Source organism: Erpetoichthys calabaricus, chromosome 17 (assembly GCF_900747795.2).
Source record: "Erpetoichthys calabaricus chromosome 17, fErpCal1.3, whole genome shotgun sequence".
NCBI lineage: Eukaryota > Metazoa > Chordata > Cladistia > Polypteriformes > Polypteridae > Erpetoichthys > Erpetoichthys calabaricus.
In genome coordinates, this window is record NC_041410.2 from 31,110,025 (window position 1) to 31,133,651 (window position 23,627).

Here is a 23,627-nt window from a genome sequence, read left to right on the forward strand (position 1 = left end):
TGTACACGTTTAATTGCACATGTGTTAATATGTATGCTTACACAGTATTAAGACACTCAAAAATTAACGTCATTTACCTTCGTTCCCGCGTTTGACTCGTGCTGTAAATCTCTTCCTTGTTTTTAGTTCACGTGATTACGTAGGAGGCGTGATGACGCGATATGTGACTCCTCCTCCTCCATTAGAGTATATGTGCAAAAAACAGGTTCCAGTTATGACCATTACACGTAGAATTTCGAAATGAAACCTGCCTAACTTTTGTAAGTAAGCTGTAAGGAATGAGCCTGCCAAATTTCAGCCTTCCACCTACACGGGAAGTTCGAGAATTAGTGATGAGTGAGTCAGTCAATCAGTCAGTCGGTCAGTCAGTGAGTCAGTGAGGGCTTTGCCTTTTATTAATATGTATAGATATACACCCCTATATATATAGAGAGAGAGAGAGAGTCACAAAAAGACTCCAGACAGTCAAAAAGGTTTGGGGCCACTACCCATATATTATGATTCTGGCTGCAAAAGGTTGAAGTTTTTTACAAGAATGAGTCCAAAACAGAACTGCATATGTGCAGGTAAGATGGTGTTTTTAAGGGCTGGTGGAGGAAATGATGTCATCTATGCCAGAACCAAAAGTGGTGTCTTCGGGGCTGGAAGTGGCATTATCAGAGGTGCCGGAACCCGGCAGGATTTACTGTCAATGGTCTACAAGGAACTGAGAGAGACAATCGGAGCACTCCACCATCCCCTGGTCTGATGTAGCATTACAATTACTCAAGCTTTTTAGCTGCCTCCTAATCATAAGTGTGTGACTATATATATATATATATATATATATATATATATATATATATATATATATATATATATATATGTAATATATAAAAACAGAAAAGTACTTAGTTACATAGTACTTCTGACAAATCCAATTAACCAATGGCATTACAACTGTGGCCCTTTAATTTTCCAGACACAGCTGGCTAACACTGCTAGAATACTTATATGTAGATTATTTCCTTTAGGCTGAGGGGTCAGGTTTTGGACACAAAATGAGAATGAAACTTTGTGTGAATGATAAAATATCATTCTGTACACCATCTTATCCATGAGTAATGGTGCATATATCATTGTCTTTTTTTAGCATACCTCGCCACTGGCAACAATTTTCAAGAACATCTGGTGAATTAAATATTGTAGCATTCCGGCCAGAGTAAAGCCTGTTGATTGAGTGCCTGTTGAGTCTAGTGAGGAGGACAGAAAGTGGCACAGAGGACTGCCATCAGGGAAATCACTGATGCTAGAAGGAAGAAAAGGGGTGGTACCTTGAACAGATGAACATTTATGGATGGTTGGGGGAACAATGGGAAGGTGTGGTATATAAAGATGAGGTATGGGGAGGGAGGATTCTGTGTAAGGAACCACAGTTTTATTTTAGGGTGTCTCAGAGGGCCTCCACATGCGGTCCAGAACCAACCTTCGAGTGGCCTAGACCATGTTCCAACCAACTCCTACAGTAGTGCAGACCATGTATGCAACACTCTGCGTAGCCCAGCAACATTCAACCCACAATGCAGCTCATTGTTATGTGTCTAGAAGTGGTAGTAGTAGTCCATGAAATAGTGACTTTTTTTTTTACGGTATATACTGTGGCGGGTGGCCGGGACGCCCCTTCTTACATATGTTCCGGAGGAGCAACCATGGGCTCCTCAGTACCTCCCCTGGGACGCTTGGTGGCAGCCTCCCCGGCTGACGATGGTGCTTCAGTTTCCTGCAGGGCTCCATGGGAGATGGAGTTCTCCACAGCCCTGTTGGGATCTGGGGTGGCCATCAGGGGGTGCTGCATGGGTCCTTGAGCCAGCCTGGACAATTATACAGCCCTGCCCAGAAGAGCAATTAGAAACAGGTGATCAAGCACCTGGACAACTTCCGGGGGGCTATAAAAAGGGACAGCAACCACAACTCAGGAGGCAGAATCGGGAGGAAGAGGATGAGGTTGCCAAGGAGGAGTGGTGGTGCCAAACGAGAGAGTTGTGGTGATTTGTTTAAAGTGCTTTGGGACTGCGTTGTGGCTGGAGGGTTAACGGGGAAGATGTGCCCTCCAGCTGAAGAAAAATAAAGTCTTTGTTGGATTTTACACATGCCTCTGTGTGAGTCTGTGCCAGGTCGGGCACTATATAGCGTTTATTTCACAATGCCTATTTATTGTATCGGCACTTCGGCTGTGCCAGCTGATCATGACATCAACTACATATTGAATGATTCTGTAATCAATTTTGTGCTGAGTCTTAATTGTTTTTCAATTTGATTGCGAATGTGGATTTTTGCAAATTAATCTAATTGTTGATATAATGAGAGCCTTGATACTGAAAAGCACTGCCTCCATCCTTCACTACATACAATTAGTTGTCCCTCCACTCACACACTTCAATCCTTCAGATTCATAGCTATTGCGATGGTGACGATCACCAATTGACACTCAAAGCAAAGAACAAATTAGAAAGACTGCAGTTCATGAAAATACACAAAAAGCTTGGAATTTTCTTTAAAACTCAATCAAATTAAGCACTGATTGCTTTGCAGGACTACATTACTTTGTAGAATGTAGAGTTCATTATTAACAGGCGGTAACTATTTGAGGAATTCTGTATTTGTAATTTTAAAGTATCAAGCACAATATTATACAGTATAGTACATCTACTCAGGTGGTACAATTGTAGAGCCACTGAATTGTAATAAGGAGATTATGGGTTCACATCCTGGGGAGTTTGAAAAGAGCTTTGAGTAGGGAGTAAAGCTCTATGTAAATGTCAAATGTTCTTATTATTAGTATTACACTTGACGATTTATCAGTTTCAAACTTTAAACATTATGTATTTTCACCAAATAAACAAAATGCATCACTAGGACTCTCTACCTCAATATGTCTTCACAGTACCTCAGACTTGATCCAAATGCAACGTATGTGTACCACCGCATTTTTGCTTAAATAAAGGCACTGCTAATCACACATGTGGTGATTTAAAACGAACCTGTGTTCTCGTAGTGTGCAGCAGACATTATATTCATGTGTGTTTGTCACTGTTATCACTTGTTAAGAGTCTGTGCACTGATAGCATTGATAGAGATTTTTTATTCTGTTAAATGCACTTTGTGATGTGCCTGGGTCATATAGAAATAAAATATTTATTTTAATTCAAAAGAATTTCAAAAGTGTAACAAATGTTATTGCTAATACTGTACACTTTTTTTGGTTTTATGCCGTATGAGATATGTTTGCTCTGAGAGTGTTGATGGAGAAGTATAGAGAAGGACAGAAGGAGTTGCATTGCGTCTTTGTGGACCTGAAGAAAGCATATGACAGGGTGCCTCGAGAGGAGCTGTGGTATTGTATGAGGAAGTCTGTAGTGGCAGAAAAGTATGTAAGAGTTGTACAGGATATGTACGAGGGATGTGTGACTGTGGTGAGGTCTGCAGTAGGAGTGACGGATGCATTCAACGTGGAGGTGGGATTACATCAGGGATCCGCTCTGAGCCATTTCTTATTTGCAATGGTGATGGACAGGTTGACAGACGAGATTAGACAGGAGTCCCCGTGGACTATGATGTTTGCTGATGACATTGTGATCTGTAGTGATAGTAGGGAGCAGGTTGAGGAGACCCTGGAGAGGTGGAGATATGCTCTAGAGAGGAGAGGAATGAAGGTCAGTATGAACAAGACAGAATACATGTGTGTAAATGAGAGGGAGGTCAGTGGACTGGAGAGGATTCAGGGAGTAGAGTTGGCAAAGGTGGATGAGTTTAAATACTTGGGATCAACAGTACAAAGTCATGGGGATTGTGGAAGAGAGGTGAAAAAGAGAGTGCAAGCAGGGTGGAGAAGAGTGTCAGGAGTAATCTGTGACAGACAGATATCAGCAAGAGTGAAAGGGAAGGTCTACAGGACAGTAGTGAGACCAGCTATGTTATATGGGTTGGAGACGGTGGCACTGACCAGAAAGCAGGAGACAGAGCTGGAGGTAGCAGAGTTAAAGATGCTAAGATTTGCATTGAGTGTGACGAGGATGGACAGGATTAGAAATTAGTACATTAGAGGGTCAGCTCAAGTTGGACGGTTGGGAGACAAAGTCAGAGAGGAGAGATTGCGTTGGTTTGGACATGTGCAGTGGAGAGATGCTGAGTATATTGGGAGAAGGATGATAAGAATAGAGCTGCCAGGCAAGAGAAAAAGAGGAAGGCCTAAGAGAAGGTTTACTAATGTGGGGAGAGAGGACATGCAGGTGATGGGTGTAACAGAGCAAGATGTAAAGGACAGAAAGATATGGAAGAAGATGATCCGCTGTAGTAACCCCTAACGGTAGCAGACGAAACAAGAGATATGATATGAGAAGTGTTTATGTTTTATTTCAGAAGTGTAATAATAGTGTTGCTACTATCTCAGATTCTGTTCAATTATAGCTTTTTTAAAAAAAAATTATACTGTTTGTGAAGTGCCTGTGTCAGATGTGACCAAAATTAAAAGGGAAACAATAAATAAAGATTACTTGGTTTTCAATACATTCATTTGTGTTGGTTTAAAAATTGTTATTATCTGCTGTTTACCAGCTGCTGAAAATGTCTGGCCCAGCTAAATTTCTTTGTTTGAAAATCTGGTCCAACTGAATTTGTAATTGAATAGCCCTGCCTTAGGATTTGAAAATGCTTTTAATCCTTTAAATGCAGGTAGACAAATATGAAATGTATGAAAATCTGCCATTTTTTTACAACCTTAAGAGGAATGGAAAAAAAAGAAAATCACATGAATTTTAATTAGATTCAGTTGTATACACTGAGCAATCAACTTGAAAGAGTAGAAAAATATAGTGGGAAAATCTGAGAAATATCAAAATCTACCATCTTATCTTTGTCCAGTTGAAAAGTGCATAAAATAATTATTTCAGATCATTCTGAATTCCTCTTTGTAGTATACACTGGTCAATGAACAGAATTTTTACTTGTGGCATTAAATTTGATACACATCCAATCTGTCATTGCTGGCATACTTTAAGAAATAATTTAGAAATCATAGTTCACAAGTGTCATTTAATTTTTTTTCACATTATTAATTCCAAAATTGCCTTTCAAGCCATTTTTCTTATTTTTCTTTATTTATTAAACATTTTCCATGTCTGTATTGTGAAGTCAGCAAAGTCTGGGTGATCTGTCAGTTATTTCTGTCCCAATTTGCTTACCTTGCTTTTGACACCAGCAACAGTAAAATATGATAAAGCCGAAAAAAAGGCAAAACACCTGCAAAACATTCCTGACACATTTCATCTTTGCTCTACTTCTTTTAGTAAGTTGTACACTTCCATGATACTAATAGTATTACAAAGCTCAGCTATTCTGTGGTATTAGTGTATTGAAATGAAATGTGTCCATTCTGTTCTTACTTTTTGATCTTGTTTACTCTCACTTCTGTTATAGCTGTCTTCTGAATCCAAGATAAGCAAGATGATGGGTTTATATTCCTACACTCCTTCCTGGTCAATCAGTGCACTGAGATGAAAGAGTAAATAATCAGGAAGAAGGATAGAAGGGGGAAGACCAAAGGAATGAAGCTGGGATATTATTACAGACTTACATATTATTCATCTTTATATCACTATTTTTTTTAGAAAAACAATAGTAAAATTAGTCACAAAAATATCCCTTTCTCTTAAATTTTGACTAAATTTATATAATGTTCAGAATATTTCCATTAGGATCAGATGTATTTTTTCACAAATATCTTTTTGCATAGACACTGATTTAATAATGTTGATATGCATTAGAGTAACTGGTTTTGAGATTGGATAGCTGATTGTTTACATTTATTGGTACTTGCTTGAAAAGCTCTAACAATAAGGCTCCACGGGACATTTAAGAAAGAAAATTTCTGTAAGAGTTTGCTACAAATTAGGTAGACATTATCATCTGAAAGGAAATTTGTTTGGAGAAGAAAAGTACAAAAATCATAGGACATTGTTAAACAGGTGCAAAATAAAAACAAGCCAAGGAGCAACATATGACACTTGTTTTTATAATCAGTATACATGCCCACAAGATTTCTACAAATTACAATAACTGCCTTTAAGAGTACATAGCAGTACGTAAGAATTCAGAAAGATCCCCAAGACTGCTAGAATTCAAAATGCAAATAGTTCTGTCAAAAAACATTTAAATCTGATGCTTTTTACTGTTTGGAACCTAAATCTGCTGCTTGTTGGCAACAAATTAAATAAAAAAGGATGGCTAATGTCTGACAAAATTAAATCAGCCTTCTTTCTAACTTGTTTGTGACACAGCTCAGTGACAGAGGGCTCTTGCAAACCAATAGTTTTACTGCTAATTTTGACAATGTTGTTTACATAGTTTATGTTCTTAAGACAAAGGTTGTCAGACCAACATATAAAATTAAATGTGATAGTGACACCCTTTTGCATTCATTAGTAAACCATAGCTAATTATCCTGTAAAAGAAAAGAAAGGAATACATGTTGTGTAATTTATTGTATTCCTCAATGTTAGAAAGATGAGGATTTGTGATTTCAAACAAAAGAAAAAATATTAATACAATTAAATCAGCATATGTATGTATGTGATAGTTGCCAGTGACATGAGTGTATACTGGTTAGCCCTATTGTAGCCTCACAGATCTACAGCTCTGGTTTTAAATAATGTTTAGTTTGTATGTTTAGCCAATGTCTTTTTAATTATACCATTATTACTTTGGAAAATCAATTAATTAACTGAAGGTCAAGCCTCTTCTTTCTTGAGTCATAGTATGACTGATGTTTGTTGTGGTCTTTCTCTTCACAGAACCTGTTTTTGATGTCAGGATAACGGCCAAACCTGGACAGCCAATAGAAAACAAGACTTTCTCTCTGACCTGTGATGCATCTGGACAGGTGGAATCGATACACTGGGTAAAGAACGATCAGCCTCTCTCTCCATCTGACCACATCACCTTGTCTGCAGACAGTAAAACATTGTCCTTTAATCCTGTACTGCGGTCAGATAATGGTAATTATACGTGTACAGCATCCAATCCAGCCAGCAGGATGAACAGTGAAGTATATACACTGACTGTCAGCTGTAAGTAAATAATCTTTATCTTTTTGTGTTCAGAGGAACTAACCTTATTTCAGGTCACCTAGGGTCTATGTTGTTTAGTGATATTCTAGAAACTGAAGAGAGAAATATTCACTGCTTACTCCTTGTGTGATTCTGGAAAGTCTTTAAATGTTGGGTACTCAAGTTGAAATATACAGTGTAATATATACTGTATTGCTACATGGTGAAGTATCTGGACAAAAAGGTCAGAAGACACAGTAAAAACTACACTAACTCTTACTCTGTGTTTATACAGTACACTTCCAGATAGAAATGTGGCCACTGATGTGCTTTATACTTCAATACCTTGTTATGTGAAGAAGTATATTAATAACAAGCACTATATCAAGCAATCTACTTAAAATGCACTGTTGGTTTACTGCCCAGAGAATACAAAAAGCAATAGAATTGTTTTCTTTGGCACATACTGAAAGTCTTAAAAAGAGAAAAGACATTGGATGACAGTACTTTGAGAGATCTACACATAACATTACAAAGAGTAATGGCTTCAGCCTTTTCAGAGCAACTCCTGCCCCCGTTAAATGACTCCAGAATAAATGGTAATTATACTTATACACCATTTCACCTTTGGGGGGGTTATTTTTTGTGAAGATTTAGTAGTGGAGAAGAAAGGCATGCATGTGTAAAGATTTTTTATAGTGGTGTGGTTTATGGTAGACAAGGTACTTAGATATATTGATAATCTGCAATGGAAATCTGATTTTACATTAATACAATTATTTTGGCTGAAAATAAACACATTTATTGTGTTTCAAAAACTGAATTGCGCTGTTTTTTTTTTTTAAATTCTTAACCTGGAGCTCACCATTAAAAGCTCTTCTCAAAATAAATATTGTTTAATAAATATTTTCACTGTAATTTATATCAAAATTTCATAAAAATAGCATTCTTAGATTCAATTAATACATCTCATGGCAATTGGAGCCTGTCCTGGCAGAACTTGCACAAGGCAGGAAACAGTGTTGGAAAGGGCATCAGTCTATCACAGGGCACACTCACACAGCCACACCACATGCACTTCAGAACAGGTCTTCCACTTGACGCTAAGTACTGTATGTTCAGGGCTGGCCAACACTTGGATGGGAGACCATCTTAGAAAACCTTGGTTACTGCTGGAAGAAGTGTTGGTGAGACCTGCAGGGGGAACTTACCCTGTGGCCTGTGCTGTAAAAATTGTGCTAAATTGGTGCTAAAACTATACTATAAAGGCGCCTTCAGAGAATGAATTTGCTTATGTAAATAGAAAGCATTTCCACTATATTAATGTTCTGCTCTACAGTGCACAGAAAGTGTGTCACATTGTGCAAGCATGTAGTGTGCTGCATAATGTGGTACACAACCATGGCTTGCCTGTACCTGAACAGATGTGGTATGATGAACCTGACCATGGCCCACAAAATGACCATCCAAATTGGACAGCATTACAACTTTGTTTGAATGTAACTATCAGAATATTAAAAAACACATTCATACAGCATTTATTTTTTAAACAATTAATTTAATTTGTGGTCAATAGTACATAGTATAGCCCCTTTTATTCCATAGTTCATTGGCCACATCTCTTATAGCAGGGGTGCCCACACTTTTTTGGTTTGCAAGGTACTTTTAAAATGACCAGGTTGAAATAATCTACCTACATTAAAAATACTATATATATATATATATATATATATATATATATGTATATATATATACATATATATATATATAGTAATGGGCGGCCGGGTCCCAGGCCCGGCCAGTACGCCCCTGCTGTATATGGTCCAGGGAGCAGCCATGGGCTCCTCACTGCCTCCCCCGGGATGCTTGGTGGCAGCCTCCCTGGCTGATGATGGTGTCTCAGTTTCCTGCAGGGTTTCATGGGAGATGGAGTTTTCCACAACCCTATAGGGATCTGGGATGGCCGCTGCATGGATGCCTGCTGCATGGATCCCGGAGCCCACCTGGACATCTCTACAGCCCTACCCGGAAGTGCAATTAGCCACAGGTGATCAAGCACCTGGAGCACTTCCGGGTGGGCTATAAAAAGGGCCAGCATCCACCATTTAGGAGCCAGAATAGGGAGGAAGAGGACAAGGTTGCCTGGGAGGAGTGATGGTGCCAGAGGAAGGATTGTTTGTGCTATTTAAAGTGCTTTGGGACTGTTTTGGGCCTGTGGGACACGGGGAAGACGTGCACCACGGCTGAAGAGAAAATAGAAAGTTCTTTGATTTTAGCACGTGCCTCTGCGTCAGTCTGTGCCGGGTCGAGCGTTATATAGCACCTTTATCACAATAAATACTGAGTATACTTTATACATAAAATATATGTTGTCGTACTTTGCATAACTGAATAACCTTTATGGCACAATAACAATTCAATACATTTATGGTCACTACAGTATTTGGATTTAATAATCTTTATGTGGGAAAAGGCTGACTCTCATAAGTAGAGCCGAAAAATGCAGTCAAGGAGGTAGTACATTTCTCTCATGTTTGGGTACTTTTCCTCTGTGAGAAAGTTCCAAAACTGTCCAAGAGCCCCAGACTTCAGCTGAATGTCATCCTGTAGTGTCAAAATCTCATCCTTCACTGTAGAGGAGTTTTAGGTGAAACAGTGTTGCAATTTTTGATGCGGGTGAATCACCCTCAACATCTTCCCTAAATGGATAGCACTTAAATGTAACGATTGGCTCAGGTAAAGCTGAGTCTTGAAACCATCTGTCAAAGTCTGACAGTCAATTTTCAATCTGCTCTGTGTAGTGTATCTCTTTCTCAGATCGCTTATCAGAAGGAAGTCAGTTTCATAGTTTTTATGTACAGTTTGAAAGTGCCTTTCCACATTTTCCTTCTTTGGAATAGCAACAATAGATTGACAGATCAGACAAACGCACTTCGATTGTGACATTGTGAGAAAAAAAATCCTCTTCCAATTCCACATCCAGCCCATACCTTCCCCAAATAATTTTTTTTTTAAATCCCTTCTTTAGTTGATATAAATTGGAAGGCTAACTAGATCACAGCCGGAGTTTTGCAGTAGCTCGTGCGTTTGATCGTGCATGATCAGTGTGTTAGAAGAAAAAAGATCTTAGACTGGCTGCCCTGCACGTCAGTCAAGTGGTAAATGCCATAGGGAGGATATATAGACTAACGTTTAAAAAAAAATTTTTCTGAGTGCAATGCGATCTACCTGCACTACCTTTCCGATCTACCGGTCGATCTCCTGCCATAAGCTTTAAGCTGAATGGGGATTTTTTTGAAAATTACTATGTTATCATGAGAAAAGCCAAGCAAAATGACACCTTTTATTGGCTAACTAAAAAGATTACAATATGCAAGCTTTTGAGGCAACTCAGGCCCCTTCTTCAGGCAAGATGTAATTTTGCATATTGTAATCTTTTTAGTTAGCCAATAAAAGGTGTTTTTGCTTGGCTTTTCTCTACATTCATCATGGCTAACATGGTACAACACCCTAGTACTATGTTATCATGATTAACAGATTTGACTGATGTTGCAAATTATTATCAATAAGGAAATAATCAGTTTTGAATAGCTCTGGTGCACACAAATAGTGCCTTCAGAAAGAATGAAACCTCCAAAAATGCGGTATTTTTTAATTTGAAAAACCTTAAATGAATGAGTTTGTCTTAGAAAATACAACCAAGGAAAAACAATCCAGTGCAAGGTTAAATACACAGCTAGTGTCCTGTGAGCATAAGGTTGTGGAGGAGTAAAGAAAGAATGTATGTTGGCCAGAATCAATTGTGTTCCATGAAGGTTCCCAAATACAACGACATATGCCAACAAATTCAGAGGCCACATTCTATTATTATTATGAAATTTACAGTGAAACAAATGTTCTGTCCAAGCCATCCCTTCTCATCTCTAGGGTGGTCTGTAATACACATTATGTGTTTCCTATGGAAAAGCAGGTTATCTGCGTTTATGGAACTTTTTTCATGTTGTACTTTAGTTGTTTTCAGTCAATGAATCAGACACTTAATATTACAACCAATAAAATTTATTGGGCAGCTAGTAATACTTGGGCTTTAATTTCTGGCAGTCATATTTGTTACTGGAATAGTGTATTTAATAAGTGGAAGGCAGCATTTACATTGCTCCAAGTGGTAACTCAGGCCAAACAGCTGAGGAAAGAAAGCAATGCACAACTTTTTCAAGGAAAGAAAACAGCACACATCAAAACTCATTTTACATATTAGAAATATAAGAGTGTAAGAAATTTGACAAACAAGAGGAGACCATTTGGTTCATTAAACTTGTTTTCTTATTGAATAGCTAAGATGTCTTATTCAGATGTTTCTGAAAGGTTCTCAACGTTTCCGCTTCAACCGCATGCCTTGGTTCTTTGCTCCAGATTCCCACAACTCTTTGAGCAAAGAAGTGCTTCTAGGCTTCATTCATAAATACACTTCTCCAGGTGTCATCATTTCATCAAAAAAGTTTGTCAGGATCTGCTTTATTGACATCTTTAAAAATTTTGAAGACCTGGATTAGGTGCTCATAGAGTATCATCTGCATGTAAGTAAATAGGTTTAGTTCTCTAAGTTTGTCAGAGTAGGACATGTCCTTAAGTCCTGGGATGCACTTGTTTACTCTCCTCTGCACAGCTTCAAATGTTTCTGTATCTTTTTTGTAGTGTGGAGACCAAAACTGCAGCATTCCAGATGCGGTCTGGATAGTTTATTATCTATATATATAATTCACTAAGTCCATGGCAAGCAAGACGCACACAAGACAGAGCACCGCCCACCAACAATTCACTAAGCAGCCGACCATGGCACGCAAGACAGAGACCATGGGATATGCACGACAGAGCCACGCCCGCCAACTCAAAGAGCCCCGCCCACCAACTCTAAGACCATGGGATACGCACAACAGAGCCCCGCCCGCCAACTCTAACCCTCCTCCCGAGTCCACCCTTGCTCTCGAGGCACACAACACCTCACCAAACACCACCTCAGTTGCTTTCGTCTCTGTTACAGTCCACATGCACCTCTGAGCCACGTTGACTTTTCATTGTTCTTTTCGGTTCTGACTGCTTTTCTATATATAATCCACCAAGTTGCCCGACCATGGGATGCGCATGCATGCAAGACAGAGCCCTGCCCGCCAACTCTAACCCTCCACCCGCGTCATGGGATACACACGACAGAGCCCCGTCCGCCAACTCTAACACTCCTCCCGAGTCCACCCTTGCTCTCGAGGCACACAACACCTCACCAAACACCACCTCAGTTGCTTTCGTCTCTGTTACAGTCCACATGCACCTCTGAGCCACGTTGACTTTTCATTGTTCTTTTCGGTTCTGACTGCTTTTCTATATATAATCCACCAAGTTGCCCGACCATGGGATGCGCACGCATGCAAGACAGAGCCCTGCCCGCCAACTCTAACCCTCCACCCGCGTCATGGGATACACACGACAGAGCCCCGTCCGCCAACTCTAACACTCCTCCCACGTCCATTACCTTCACATTGTTTTCCTTTTACAGTCGACCCTTGATATGCAACCACCCTGACATGCGAACAACTTGGTTTACGACCAAAATTTTTGTTTTGAATTACGACCAACATCTTGCGTTACGACCCGAATGCGGTCACGTGTATCCGCTTGTGCGATTGTAAGCAAACAGCCGAGAGCTTTTGTAAGCGTCAGTAGGGGCCCAGATACATGTGTTTGTGGACGTAATTTCGGTCAGTGCAGTGATTTATATAATTTATTTCGATAATTGCTAAGGAAGGAAGAGAAGGTAAAGAAAGCGATCACAATCGAAACGAAGAAGGAAATTGTGTGGAAATATGAGAGTGGCGTTCATGTGACTGATCTCACTAATATGTACAGCATGTCGAAATCCACCATCTCGTCAATTTTACAAAGAAACTATTTGTAGAAGGAAACTCCTTCCAAACAATAACCACCTTCCATTTCATTCTCCTCCTCCTTCCTTCCTGCAAGCCAAAGATGTCAACTTAAATGGTGAGTACAGTATGAAATTGTTGTTTCTGGTAGGCTAGGCACTTTTTATAACTTTTTGATTAGTACATTAGAACAATTATTGGTGTTTTTGGTAAATTATGCACATTATACAACCCTTTTTTATTAAAAAAAGTTAAGTAAGTGTTGCTGTGGGAGGTTCGGAACACATTAAGAGCATTTCCATTATTTCTTTTGGGAAAAATAGTCTTGACTTACAACCAACTTGAGTTACAACCAGTCCTCATGAACTAATTGAGTTCGTAAGTCAAGGGTCCACTGTATTTCTGATCCTGTTCAACAACTATATGGCGACATCGACTTCTCAACTGTGACTCTGGAACAACTCAGTACGCGAGCTATATTAAGCGTCACCAACGAAGACTCGCTACACCTTAATGAACAACTACTGAAACTTATCCCTACCGACGAAGTAACTTTCACCAGCTTTGACTCCATCGTCACAGACGATCCCGCAGATTAAGTTTCATTCCCTGAAGAATTTCTTAGCAGTCTTACTCCCACTGGCATGCCTCAGCATAAACTCAAAATTAACATAGGTTCAGTCGTCATTCTTCTCAGAAACCTCATGCCAGCAAGAAGTCTCTGTAATGGCACTAGACTGACTGTTACCAGCATTCACCACAATGTACTGGAGTGAAAAACTATCGCAGCTCCTACCTCACAAACTGTCCTTATTCCCCGGATATCCCTGACCCCATCAGATTCAAATTTGCCTTTTACTTTTACACGCAGACAATTTCCTGGCCTTTGCAATGACAATTAATAAGGCACAGGGACAAACTTTCAAAACGATATGCCTGTATCTGCCAAAAGCAGTTTTCAGTCACAGACAATTGTATGCTGCTCTCTCCAGAGTTCCATCCTTTCATTCACTCACAGTCGTATCCTCAAACCCAGCCCATTTGGACAACTGTGTCATTCAGGAAGTGTTCACCCATCGATAAATAATTATGCGCCGTATGCTACGTCGCGGGTTGGCAGTATAGTCATAAAGTTCCTCAATTTATATTTTCCAGTTTTTACTAAATAACCTAACATTTTATTTGCCTTGTTAATTGCTTTTGTACATTTCTTAGATGACATATACAACCTCAGTACTTTTCAGAGGTTACTTCTCCAGTCTTGTTTTTTTAATTAATGTTCCTTTTAGCCCACATGTAGCACATTTCTACAATAAACTGCAAACCTGTACAAATGTTTTTAATTATTTTGCTGCCTCCTCAGCATCTCCTGTGTACAATATTGTATCCCTCCATTTTTTTAGTATCAACAGTGAATTTCTGATATTTACTACCTACACCACAATCTGTCATTAATATAAATCTGACAAAGCAGGTGTCTAAAAGGCTCCACTGATAACTTACCCCACTTGCAGCATTCTCCTTAAATTTGTACTATTTATCCCCTTCCAGTTAACTAACTAGAGATCCACACACACACACACACACACACACACACACACATATATATATATATATATATATATATATATATATATATATATATATATATATATATATATATATATATATAGTTTCTATTCCTATGCTTTTTACTCCTACCAGTAATCATCATCAGAGGTAACTGATTAGACTTATAGGAATCCAAACCAATATATAGCAAATAAAGGGGGTAGGAGGATGTTTGGGTGTGGGATTAATGAGGTGGGGTTCAGAGGGTGTTGGTAATAAAGTCTTATTTATTATTTGGATGTTCTTCTTTTTAAGCCTGCATGTGCTGAGATCATGTCCAAATGTCTGTTAATGTCATTTTCATTGGATAGCCACGATTCAGTCAGTTCTCTGACACTTTTAGTATTAGCCTGGAATTTTACTTGTACTGAGTCCCATTTAACTGTGTGTCTGTTTCTAACTTGTATTCTGTATAACTACCTTTCTTCTGACCGCACTGTGATATTCCTGTATACGTGTGGTGAGTGTTTTTGATGTTTCTCCCACGTAAACCACATTCTTTGTCTCTGCTGTTGATTTCTTGCTTTTAGCATAAAAAGGGACATTGCACAGCATGTTTTATAGGCGTTTGTGCTATTTTGATGCCTGATCTCGACAGGATATGTGCATTACCTTCTGATACCATGCAATCCAATGAAAACACCATTAACAGATACATGTGCCAATGTTGCCATGGCAGGGTGGCTGCATGGTTAAAGAAGTATCTGAATATTGCTGGGTAAACAAAGGAGATGGCAAATGAAAATTATCTTGTTTTTGAGTAACATTTTACTTTAGAAATCTCTGATTTCAACTTTAGTTGTGTTTTTTTTACTACAAATTTAGCCAACTTAGTTAAAGTTGACAATTACCTTTCTGACTTATAGTACTGTATATTGTCTTGGCAACATCCTTTCTATAACATCCATTGAAACTCTGCCACGCAATTTTATAGTTTTAGGTCTATAAAGACTTTTATGGGTGAACCCAAAAAATTACCATGTGTTCTGTAAGAGGTCTTGCAGGCATGATATCTAAAATATTTTAAAAATAATGCAACTAAAGCTGGACAAACTTTGTCTTAGCTTTCCATAACTGCTAAACTGACAAGACCAATAGTTATAATTATCATTTTGAGTTATCAGATGTTTATTTATTACTCTTATATCCATTTTGTTTATGTCTGAATTGTTATTTATAATCCTCTTGTTATTTTGTTTGGTTGTTGTTAAGTCGTTTTTTATTTATTGCTTTTTTATTTTTGCAACCATTTTGTTCTCTTTGCCATGATTTTTTGCTGTCATGTGATCAACATCTACATGACATTATGACTGCCAAAGATATTTAAGATGGAGGAGCACATAAACCAGTGTCCAGGTGTTTGGATTTAAAGTAAAAAATAGAGGATTGGGTGATACTTTTATTTGTATTAGCTAGGAACCTTTTTCTTCTGAGACTCCAATGTTTTGCATGTTGTATACTTTTGCTAGGTTTTGTTTGACTGATAACAACCTTTTCTTGAATGCCTTTCTGACATTCCTTTTTTTTCTACTCCCTTAAACAACCTTCTCTTCTTCTGGTTTACTTCTCCTCTATTTAAAATTCAGTCTGCAATAGTCTTTGTTACCAAATCCCTTAATGGTTTACTTGCTTTTTTTACTGGTTTACCAATGCTGATATATTACACAGGGAAGTGAAATAAAACAAAAAGTTAGTTCATATTTCTTCTGCTGCATGTGTTGACATTACCTAATGTTAAAAAAACAACAAACAACGCTGAACTAAAGTTATGGATATTATGGATATTTTAACTTAGGTTTAGTGGTAAATGAAATTAAAACACACAGGTTTATGGATAAAAAATATGAACTTGAACTAGTCATCTTAAAATGATTACATCACAGTCATTTCATAATTACCACTCCCACCAAATTCTCTGTACCTCTCTTGACAACTTTCTCCACGTATACACACCCAGAGAAAAAAGGGTCCACTAGCAGAATTTGTAGCCTACTGTTTTTTAAGCCAAAGAAGAGAATCCCCTGATCTCAGAAGCAGCTCCAGGGCTTAGCCTTAAGTAAAACACATGTTTAACAAATTTTGCTTGGCTTTATTCTGGATGTAGAGGTGGACCACATGTCTATCCTACATTGTGTGTGAAATATTTATTGACCTACTCATATTTTGCTTGGAAATGAAAAAAATGTTCATAAACCTGTGTGAAAAGAATGCATATATATCCAAAGGCTTTGAAGTCAGCAATGAATAATTTAGATTGTGCCTTTAAAATTCTGTCATAGACAAGAAGCAGTTTGAAGTAATAACTTGTAGCGGCCACAGCAGAAATTAAGCCTGCCCAAGCCTGCTTAGATAGTGCATTTCTATTTAATTTAATCATTTGCGTATAGTGTAATTTAAACTGGGTCTTTTTACACCCTGACCCAAGACACAAGTGTTGAGACAGTTCTGATGCACCTAGGTCAGCCCCATCATTTTTGGCTTTTTCAAGGTGTGTTATTATTAAACCCATATTTCAAAACCACCACTTCTAAATATTGACAAGAGCATTCAAGCTGGTTGGTGATGTCGACAGAAATCCTGCTTTCTGACGGTTTACCACTCCTTTTTGCTGCCACAACAATGAAATACAATATGTAGGTCTCGGTCAACCAGACAGACAGAAAATCCTGACGACTACACCAGTTGTGATGGTACTAGGGGCTTCTTGCACCCCTGACTCCAGACAATACTGATGTGACCAAACCACCAGTTTAAGAAACCAATTTATTTTTAAAATGTACCACAATACAGCCAATGTAAGAATACTGAGACCTCTTCCACCTTCTCTACCCCAAATGAACCTCTGTCCTCAATTCTCTTGTAGGGTAGACTGGCATTTTCTATTTTGCCAGGCTGAAACCCAAGTCCTGGCTTAGCAAACATTTGCCAGGCACTCTTATCACCAGCTAAAAGACTGGAGAGCAGCATCTCACACACACACACACTCTCACACACTCACACTGAGATAGAGAACTCAGTGTGACAAGGGTTTGTCCATCAGCCAGAGCAAAGGCTAGCTGCTGTGAGCAAATGAATACCACTTGCTTCAATAGAAACTTCATAACCAGCCAGAGAACTTGTCCATCTTAACCTCATAAATTGACAAATCAGTATTCATAAGTTGTGTGCTTTTTCCCATAAAAAAGGAAAGTTCTGTCTAAGCCAGAATTGATAAGTTATGTGCCTTTTTCTACAAGAGAGGAAAAGTTAAACTAAGCTATCGTAATTTTATGTTCTGGTGTCTTTTATCATCTATCTATCTATCTATCTGTCTGTCTGTCTGGCTGTCTGTCTGTCTGTCTGTCTGTCTTATGTTATACATAAATTGCATTATTTTGCTTATTTCAACAAGCATGTCTGGGTTGTTTGTGAAAGTAAGTCTTCAGCCGTATAAGCCACAAATAACAACAGAGAAAGTTAAAGTGTTAATGTAAACTTTAGCTGATTGATGAATCTTCTTCATAAATTGTACAGATTTCTTCATATTAATGCCATCCCACCTGGAATGTGAAACAGAGATCCTACACCCTATCACCTGCATTAATTTGCTGTCCTGGGGTGGGTGTCTTATTAATTATTACTCATCATAATCCTACACTCTCCTGACTGTAAGATCACCAGACTAAGGGTTTGTTCCTTCCTTTAGCCTATGCCAGCTGGGATAGGTTCCAGTACCAATACAACCCCCGGTATTGGTGTTTGTGATTAAGAGGGTTAGAAAATAACTGACTGACCTTTAGGAAAGCTTAATAATTGGTGTATAAAAACAACATTACACCGTATCCACTTTCTTTTGAACCAAAAAATAAACAAATTGTTGCATTGAGTCATCAAAGAGTTTATCTGCAACAACATGCAAAAAAGAGGGAGAAGTGTAAATAATATATCTTTCCATATATACCTACTGAGAATGTATTTTTGAAATTTTTTTGCAGAATACACTTTATACCTTAAGCTGGTAAGAGCCTAATTCAACAGAATTACAGCAGAGATAACCTAAGCCACCAAAGGCAGAAATCGGATGCAGTGGATCACACTGCATTGAGATGATCTGGCAAAAACAAACTTTGTCTCAGTCATATTGTAGACAACATTCTAAAGAAATTTAAGCCCAATGAAGAGAAAGTTGCATTGAGAGCAGAAAGAAACTAACACGAAAAGCAAAATATTTTTATTACTTAAGACAAACAAAATATAAAACACCCTTTTATTAAACTACCATATCATAAACATTTTTAGCAAAGAGAAATAACATAGTAACTGATGTACACCATACAATAAGTCTTATATTGAGCCTTGAGTTTTCCTGTGAAAGTCGTTAAATGGTTTATCTATTAATAATTAATTTCTCCATCCATCATCAAACCCTTCACCAAATTAAAGTTGCTGGGCCCAGAGCATATATCAGCCATATTAGGTACAAGGGAGGAACCGTCCCTGGATGGATATCACTTCTTTCAAAACCTTTACTTCCAAAATGTTTTCAGTATATTTTTTTAAAATACTGCAGTGAACATTTCAACATTATGTTGTCTGTTGACTGTTTATTTTCACCTATTTAAAGACCTGTTAGCTTTATCCTACTTCATTCCTTTAAATAGTCCTTTGACATCTAAAGCGTGAAACAGAAAAGTTTAATATGAAAATGCTGAAACTCATGGTGCAATCACTGTATGCTGTTCAAAACAGATATTTTTTCAGGTTTTTTTTTTTTGTCTAATACCGTATTTATAAGTTGTGTGTATTTATATATGTGATTTTATTTTATTCGTTTATGATTAACAGGTGATGTTCAAAATGGTAACTCGTTAACTACAGCCGGAATTGTAGCAATTGCTGTGTGCAGCGTTCTTCTTGTACTTGCTGTTACTGCTCTAGTCGTTTTTCTGTTGATAAGACATCGTCGGTAAGTACCATCCCCAAGTATAGTAAGCTTCTTTCTTTTTTTATTTTGTTTGCACTTACAAGCTTTATAAGTGAATAATTACTATTATGATAAAGTGCCTAACTGGAAAGAGATTACCAGAGGCAAGGTCACCACCAAGCCAGGACAATACAGAAATCCATCAAACAGCCGTCCCTCCAGCAGAGAAAGAAAGAGAGTGTCACATTTACTGCAGTAGAGGCCCTGCATATGCCACTGTGACACACACTGGGCCATATGATCCAAATGTATGCTGCATGTCCCCAAGAGCATCAGTCAGTGGCACCAGCTCCAGTGCGTTATAGAGAGAGAGCAAAAGAGCTGCTAACTTCAAAGTAGGTACTGCGTTCCCTTGACAACAGAGAACAGGGGGCCCAACTGCTACCAGGAACACATCACCTTCTTCTTCCAGAAATAGAGTGAGAACATGAAGGAACTGTCAGGGATAGCAAAATGTCCTGGTCAGTAAAAGGTCACAAGAGGGAATATAAGGGACCATGCTGTCCCTCTGAAACAGGAGGCAACTGGGGAATAGCCTTGTACAATAAAACAATTTCTCTCTTTGTAGATTGGGCTTCTTGGTGCCAAATTTCTTTTGAGTGTTGATGAAACTTGGTGAAGCCATGGGGGCACAATTGGCTTCAAACTGGTTATGAATAATTATCTGAGAGATCAGGAATAATAGGCAGGAGGCATTCTTCTCATATGGGGATATCATTGAGAATGTTATTTTTATTTGGGACAAGTGTTTTACAACAGAGAAATGACATCAAATGTAAGGGATGATCTAAAAGAGTGAATAAAAGAGAGCTGAGAGGTCAAGACACAGAGGTCAAGAGAAGCTAGCATTGAAAAAGCCAAGATGCAATCCATAATTAAAAGTCAAAAATCAAAACTAAGTTAAGCATAAATATTCTTTGTTTTCAGAACTGGTTCATTGTGAGTTTATTCCCTTGTTTATATCTAAAGTTATGGCCAGATGAAGATTCTGCTGTGTCCTTGGGTATCAGCACCTCTAGAGCCTTCATACCCATACAAACAGAAACAAATCAAATGTAATGCACTATACACTGTAGAAAAGGCGCTATATAGGCGCCTGACCCGGCACAGAATGACACAGAGGCACGTATAAAACACAAGGGCTTTTATTTTTCTTCACCCGGAGGCGCACGTCTTCCCCGTGACCCACAGGCAATACACAGACCCAAAAGCACTCCTTTTCCACACAACAACAATAACGCTCTTTTCTCCTCTCCCACCACTCCTCCGCAAGCTTAGTCCTCCTCCTCCTGACCCTGGCTCCTTGAGTGGTGGTGGCTGGCCCTGTTTATACCCCACCCGGAAGCGTTCCAGGTGCTTGACCACCTGGTCCTAATTGCATTTCCGGGTGGGGCTGCAGATTCGACCAGCCGGGCTGCAGACTCCATGCAGCTCCCCCTAGCGGCCATCTGAGCCCCCAACTTGGCTGTGGAGGACTCCATCTCCCATGGAGCCATGCGCCAGGTTGGGGAATCATCGCCCGCCAGGGAGGCTGCCACCAAGCGTCCCGGGGGAGGTATTGAAGTGTCCATGGCTGCTCCCCCGGAACAGATGCAGCAGGGGCGTCCCTGCCGGGCATGGGACCCGGCTGTCCATCACAACACCAATAAATAAATAGATAAATAAATAAATAAATAAGACAGTATTAAAGCAAAAATACTTTCAAAAGATGGGCAACTGGACCTGAATCCATTTTCTCAATTTTCAAATGAAGACCTACCTGTAGAAGTGGTTTGCTATTAGAACCTGTACAATCAATCATAACTGTTAAAAAACTGTGAATCAGAGTTTTGCTTTTGTTTTCAAATTAAACAAACCTTAGAAAATAGGAAATGACAGCATATGCTTTCTTTATTTCTAATGGTTGTGTTTGGCTTAAAAAAGAGTAACTTTATCTAATTCTTTTTCCAAAAAACAGAAACAAACAGCACTTTGTCTCATCCCTCACCTAGGACCAGTTTGCCTTGGATGGCCCTACCAGGGGCATAAAGCCCCGGACAACAGAGCTCCTAGGATCATTGGGACACGCAAACCCCTCTACCACGATAAGGTGGCGGTTCGAGGAGGGGCAAACTGGTCCTAGGTGAGGGATGAGACAAAGTGCGGTTCAACAGACCTCCTATGACGAATAAAAAATTTGGACGCCGTTTTCCCTCGCCCGGACGCGGGTCACCGGAGCCCCCCTCTGGAGCCAGGCCTGGAGGTGGGGCTCATTGGCGAGCGCCTGGTGGCCGGGCTTGCACCCATGGGGCTCGGCCGGGCACAGCCCGAAGAGGCAACGTGGGTCCCCCTTCCCATGGGCTCACCACCTATGGGAGGGGCCAAGGAGGTTGGGTGCAGTATGAGTTGGGTGGTGGCCAAAGGCGGGGACCTTGGCGGTCCGATCCTCGGCTACAGAAGCTGGCTCTTGGGACGTGGAATGTCACCTCTCTGAAGGGGAAGTAGCCTGAGCTTGTGCGTGAGGTTGAGAGGTTCCGGCTAGATATAGTCGGGCTCACCTCAACGCACAGCTTGGACTCTGGAACCAATCTCCTTGAGAGGGGCTGGACTCTCTACCACTCTGGAGTTGCCCCCGGTGATAGGTGCAGAGCGGGTGTGGGTATACTTATTGCCCCCCGATTTGGAGCCTGTACATTGGGGTTTACCCCGGTAGACGAGAGGGTAGCCTCCCTCCGCCTTCGGGTGGGGGGACGGGTCCTAACTGTTGTTTGTGCGTATGCACCGAACAGCAGTTCAGAGTACCCACCCTTTTTGGAGTCCCTAGAGGGTGTGCTAGAGGGCATACCTTCTGGGGACTCCCTCGTACTGCTGGGGGACTTCAATGCTCACGTGGGCAATGACAGTGAGACCTGGAAGGGCGTGATTGGGAGGAATGGCCCCCCCGATCAGAACCCGAGTGGTGTTTTGTTATTGGACTTCTGTGCTCGTCATGGATTGTCCATAACGAACACCATGTTCAAGCATAGAGGTGTTCATATGTGCACTTGGCACCAGGACACCCTAGGCCTCAGTTCGATGATCGACTTTGTGGTCGTGTCGTCGGACTTGCGGCCACATGTCTTGGACACTCGGGTGAAGAGAGGGGTGGAGCTATCAACTGATCACCACCTGGTGGTGAGTTGGCTTCGATGGTGGGGGAGGATGCCGGTCAGGCGTGGTAGGCCCAAACGTGTTGTGAGGGTCTGCTAGGAACATCTGGCAGAGCCCCCTGTCAGAAGTAGCTTCAACTCCCACCTCCGGCAGAACTTCGACCATGTCCCGAGGGAGGTGGGGGGACATTGAGTCCGAATGGGCCATGTTCCGTGCCTCTATTGTTGAGGCGGCTGACCGGAGCTGTGGCCGTAAGGTGGTCGGTGCCTGTCGTGGCGGCAATCCCCGAACCCGTTGATGGACACTGGCGGTGAGGGATGCCGTCAAGCTGAAGAAGGAGTCCTACCGGTCCCTTTTGTCCTGTGGAACTCTGGAGGCAGCTAATAGGTACCGGCAGGCCAAGCGGAATGCAGCTTCGGTGGTTGCTGAGGCAAAAACTCGGGCATGGGAGGAGTTTGGGGAGGCCATGGAGAACGACTTTCGGACGGCTTCAAGGAGATTCTGGTCCACCGTCCGGCGTCTCAGGAGGGGGAAGCAGTGCAGTGTCAACACTGTATATGGTGGTGATGGTGCGCTGCTGACCTCGACTTGGGACGTTGTGAGTCGGTGGGGGGGAGTACTTCGAAGACCTCCTCAATCCCAATAACATGCCTTCCAATGAGGAAGCAGAGCCTGGGGACTCGGAGGTGGGCTTCCCCATCTCTGGGACTGAGGTCACCGAGGTGGTCAAAAAACTCCTTGGTGGCAGGGCCCCGGGGGTGGATGAGATATGCCCGGAGTTCCTCAAGGCTCTGGATGTTGTAGGGCTGTCTTGGTTGACACGTCTCTACAACATCACATGGACATCAGGGACAGTGCCTCTGGATTGGCAGACCGGGGTGGTGGTCCCCCTCTTTAAGAAGGGGGACCGGAGGGTGTGTTCCA

The 23,627-nt window shown here is 40.5% G+C and overlaps 1 protein-coding gene across 2 annotated transcripts in view; it reads left to right on the plus strand.

Annotated features, from left to right (window-relative positions):
• The window catches only part of LOC114644609 (carcinoembryonic antigen-related cell adhesion molecule 6-like), a 98,082-nt gene that overhangs the window by 66,676 nt on the left and 7,779 nt on the right, over window positions 1–23,627 (plus strand). Inside the window, exons 5-6 of one of the 2 annotated variants that reach the window (XM_028792661.2) lie at window positions 6,828–7,103; window positions 19,436–19,556. In XM_028792661.2, the coding sequence (XP_028648494.2) occupies window positions 6,828–7,103; window positions 19,436–19,556 (397 nt within the window). The remainder of the gene's footprint in view (window positions 1–6,827; window positions 7,104–19,435; window positions 19,557–23,627) is intronic. The other variant, XM_051920635.1, reaches the window with a different exon arrangement.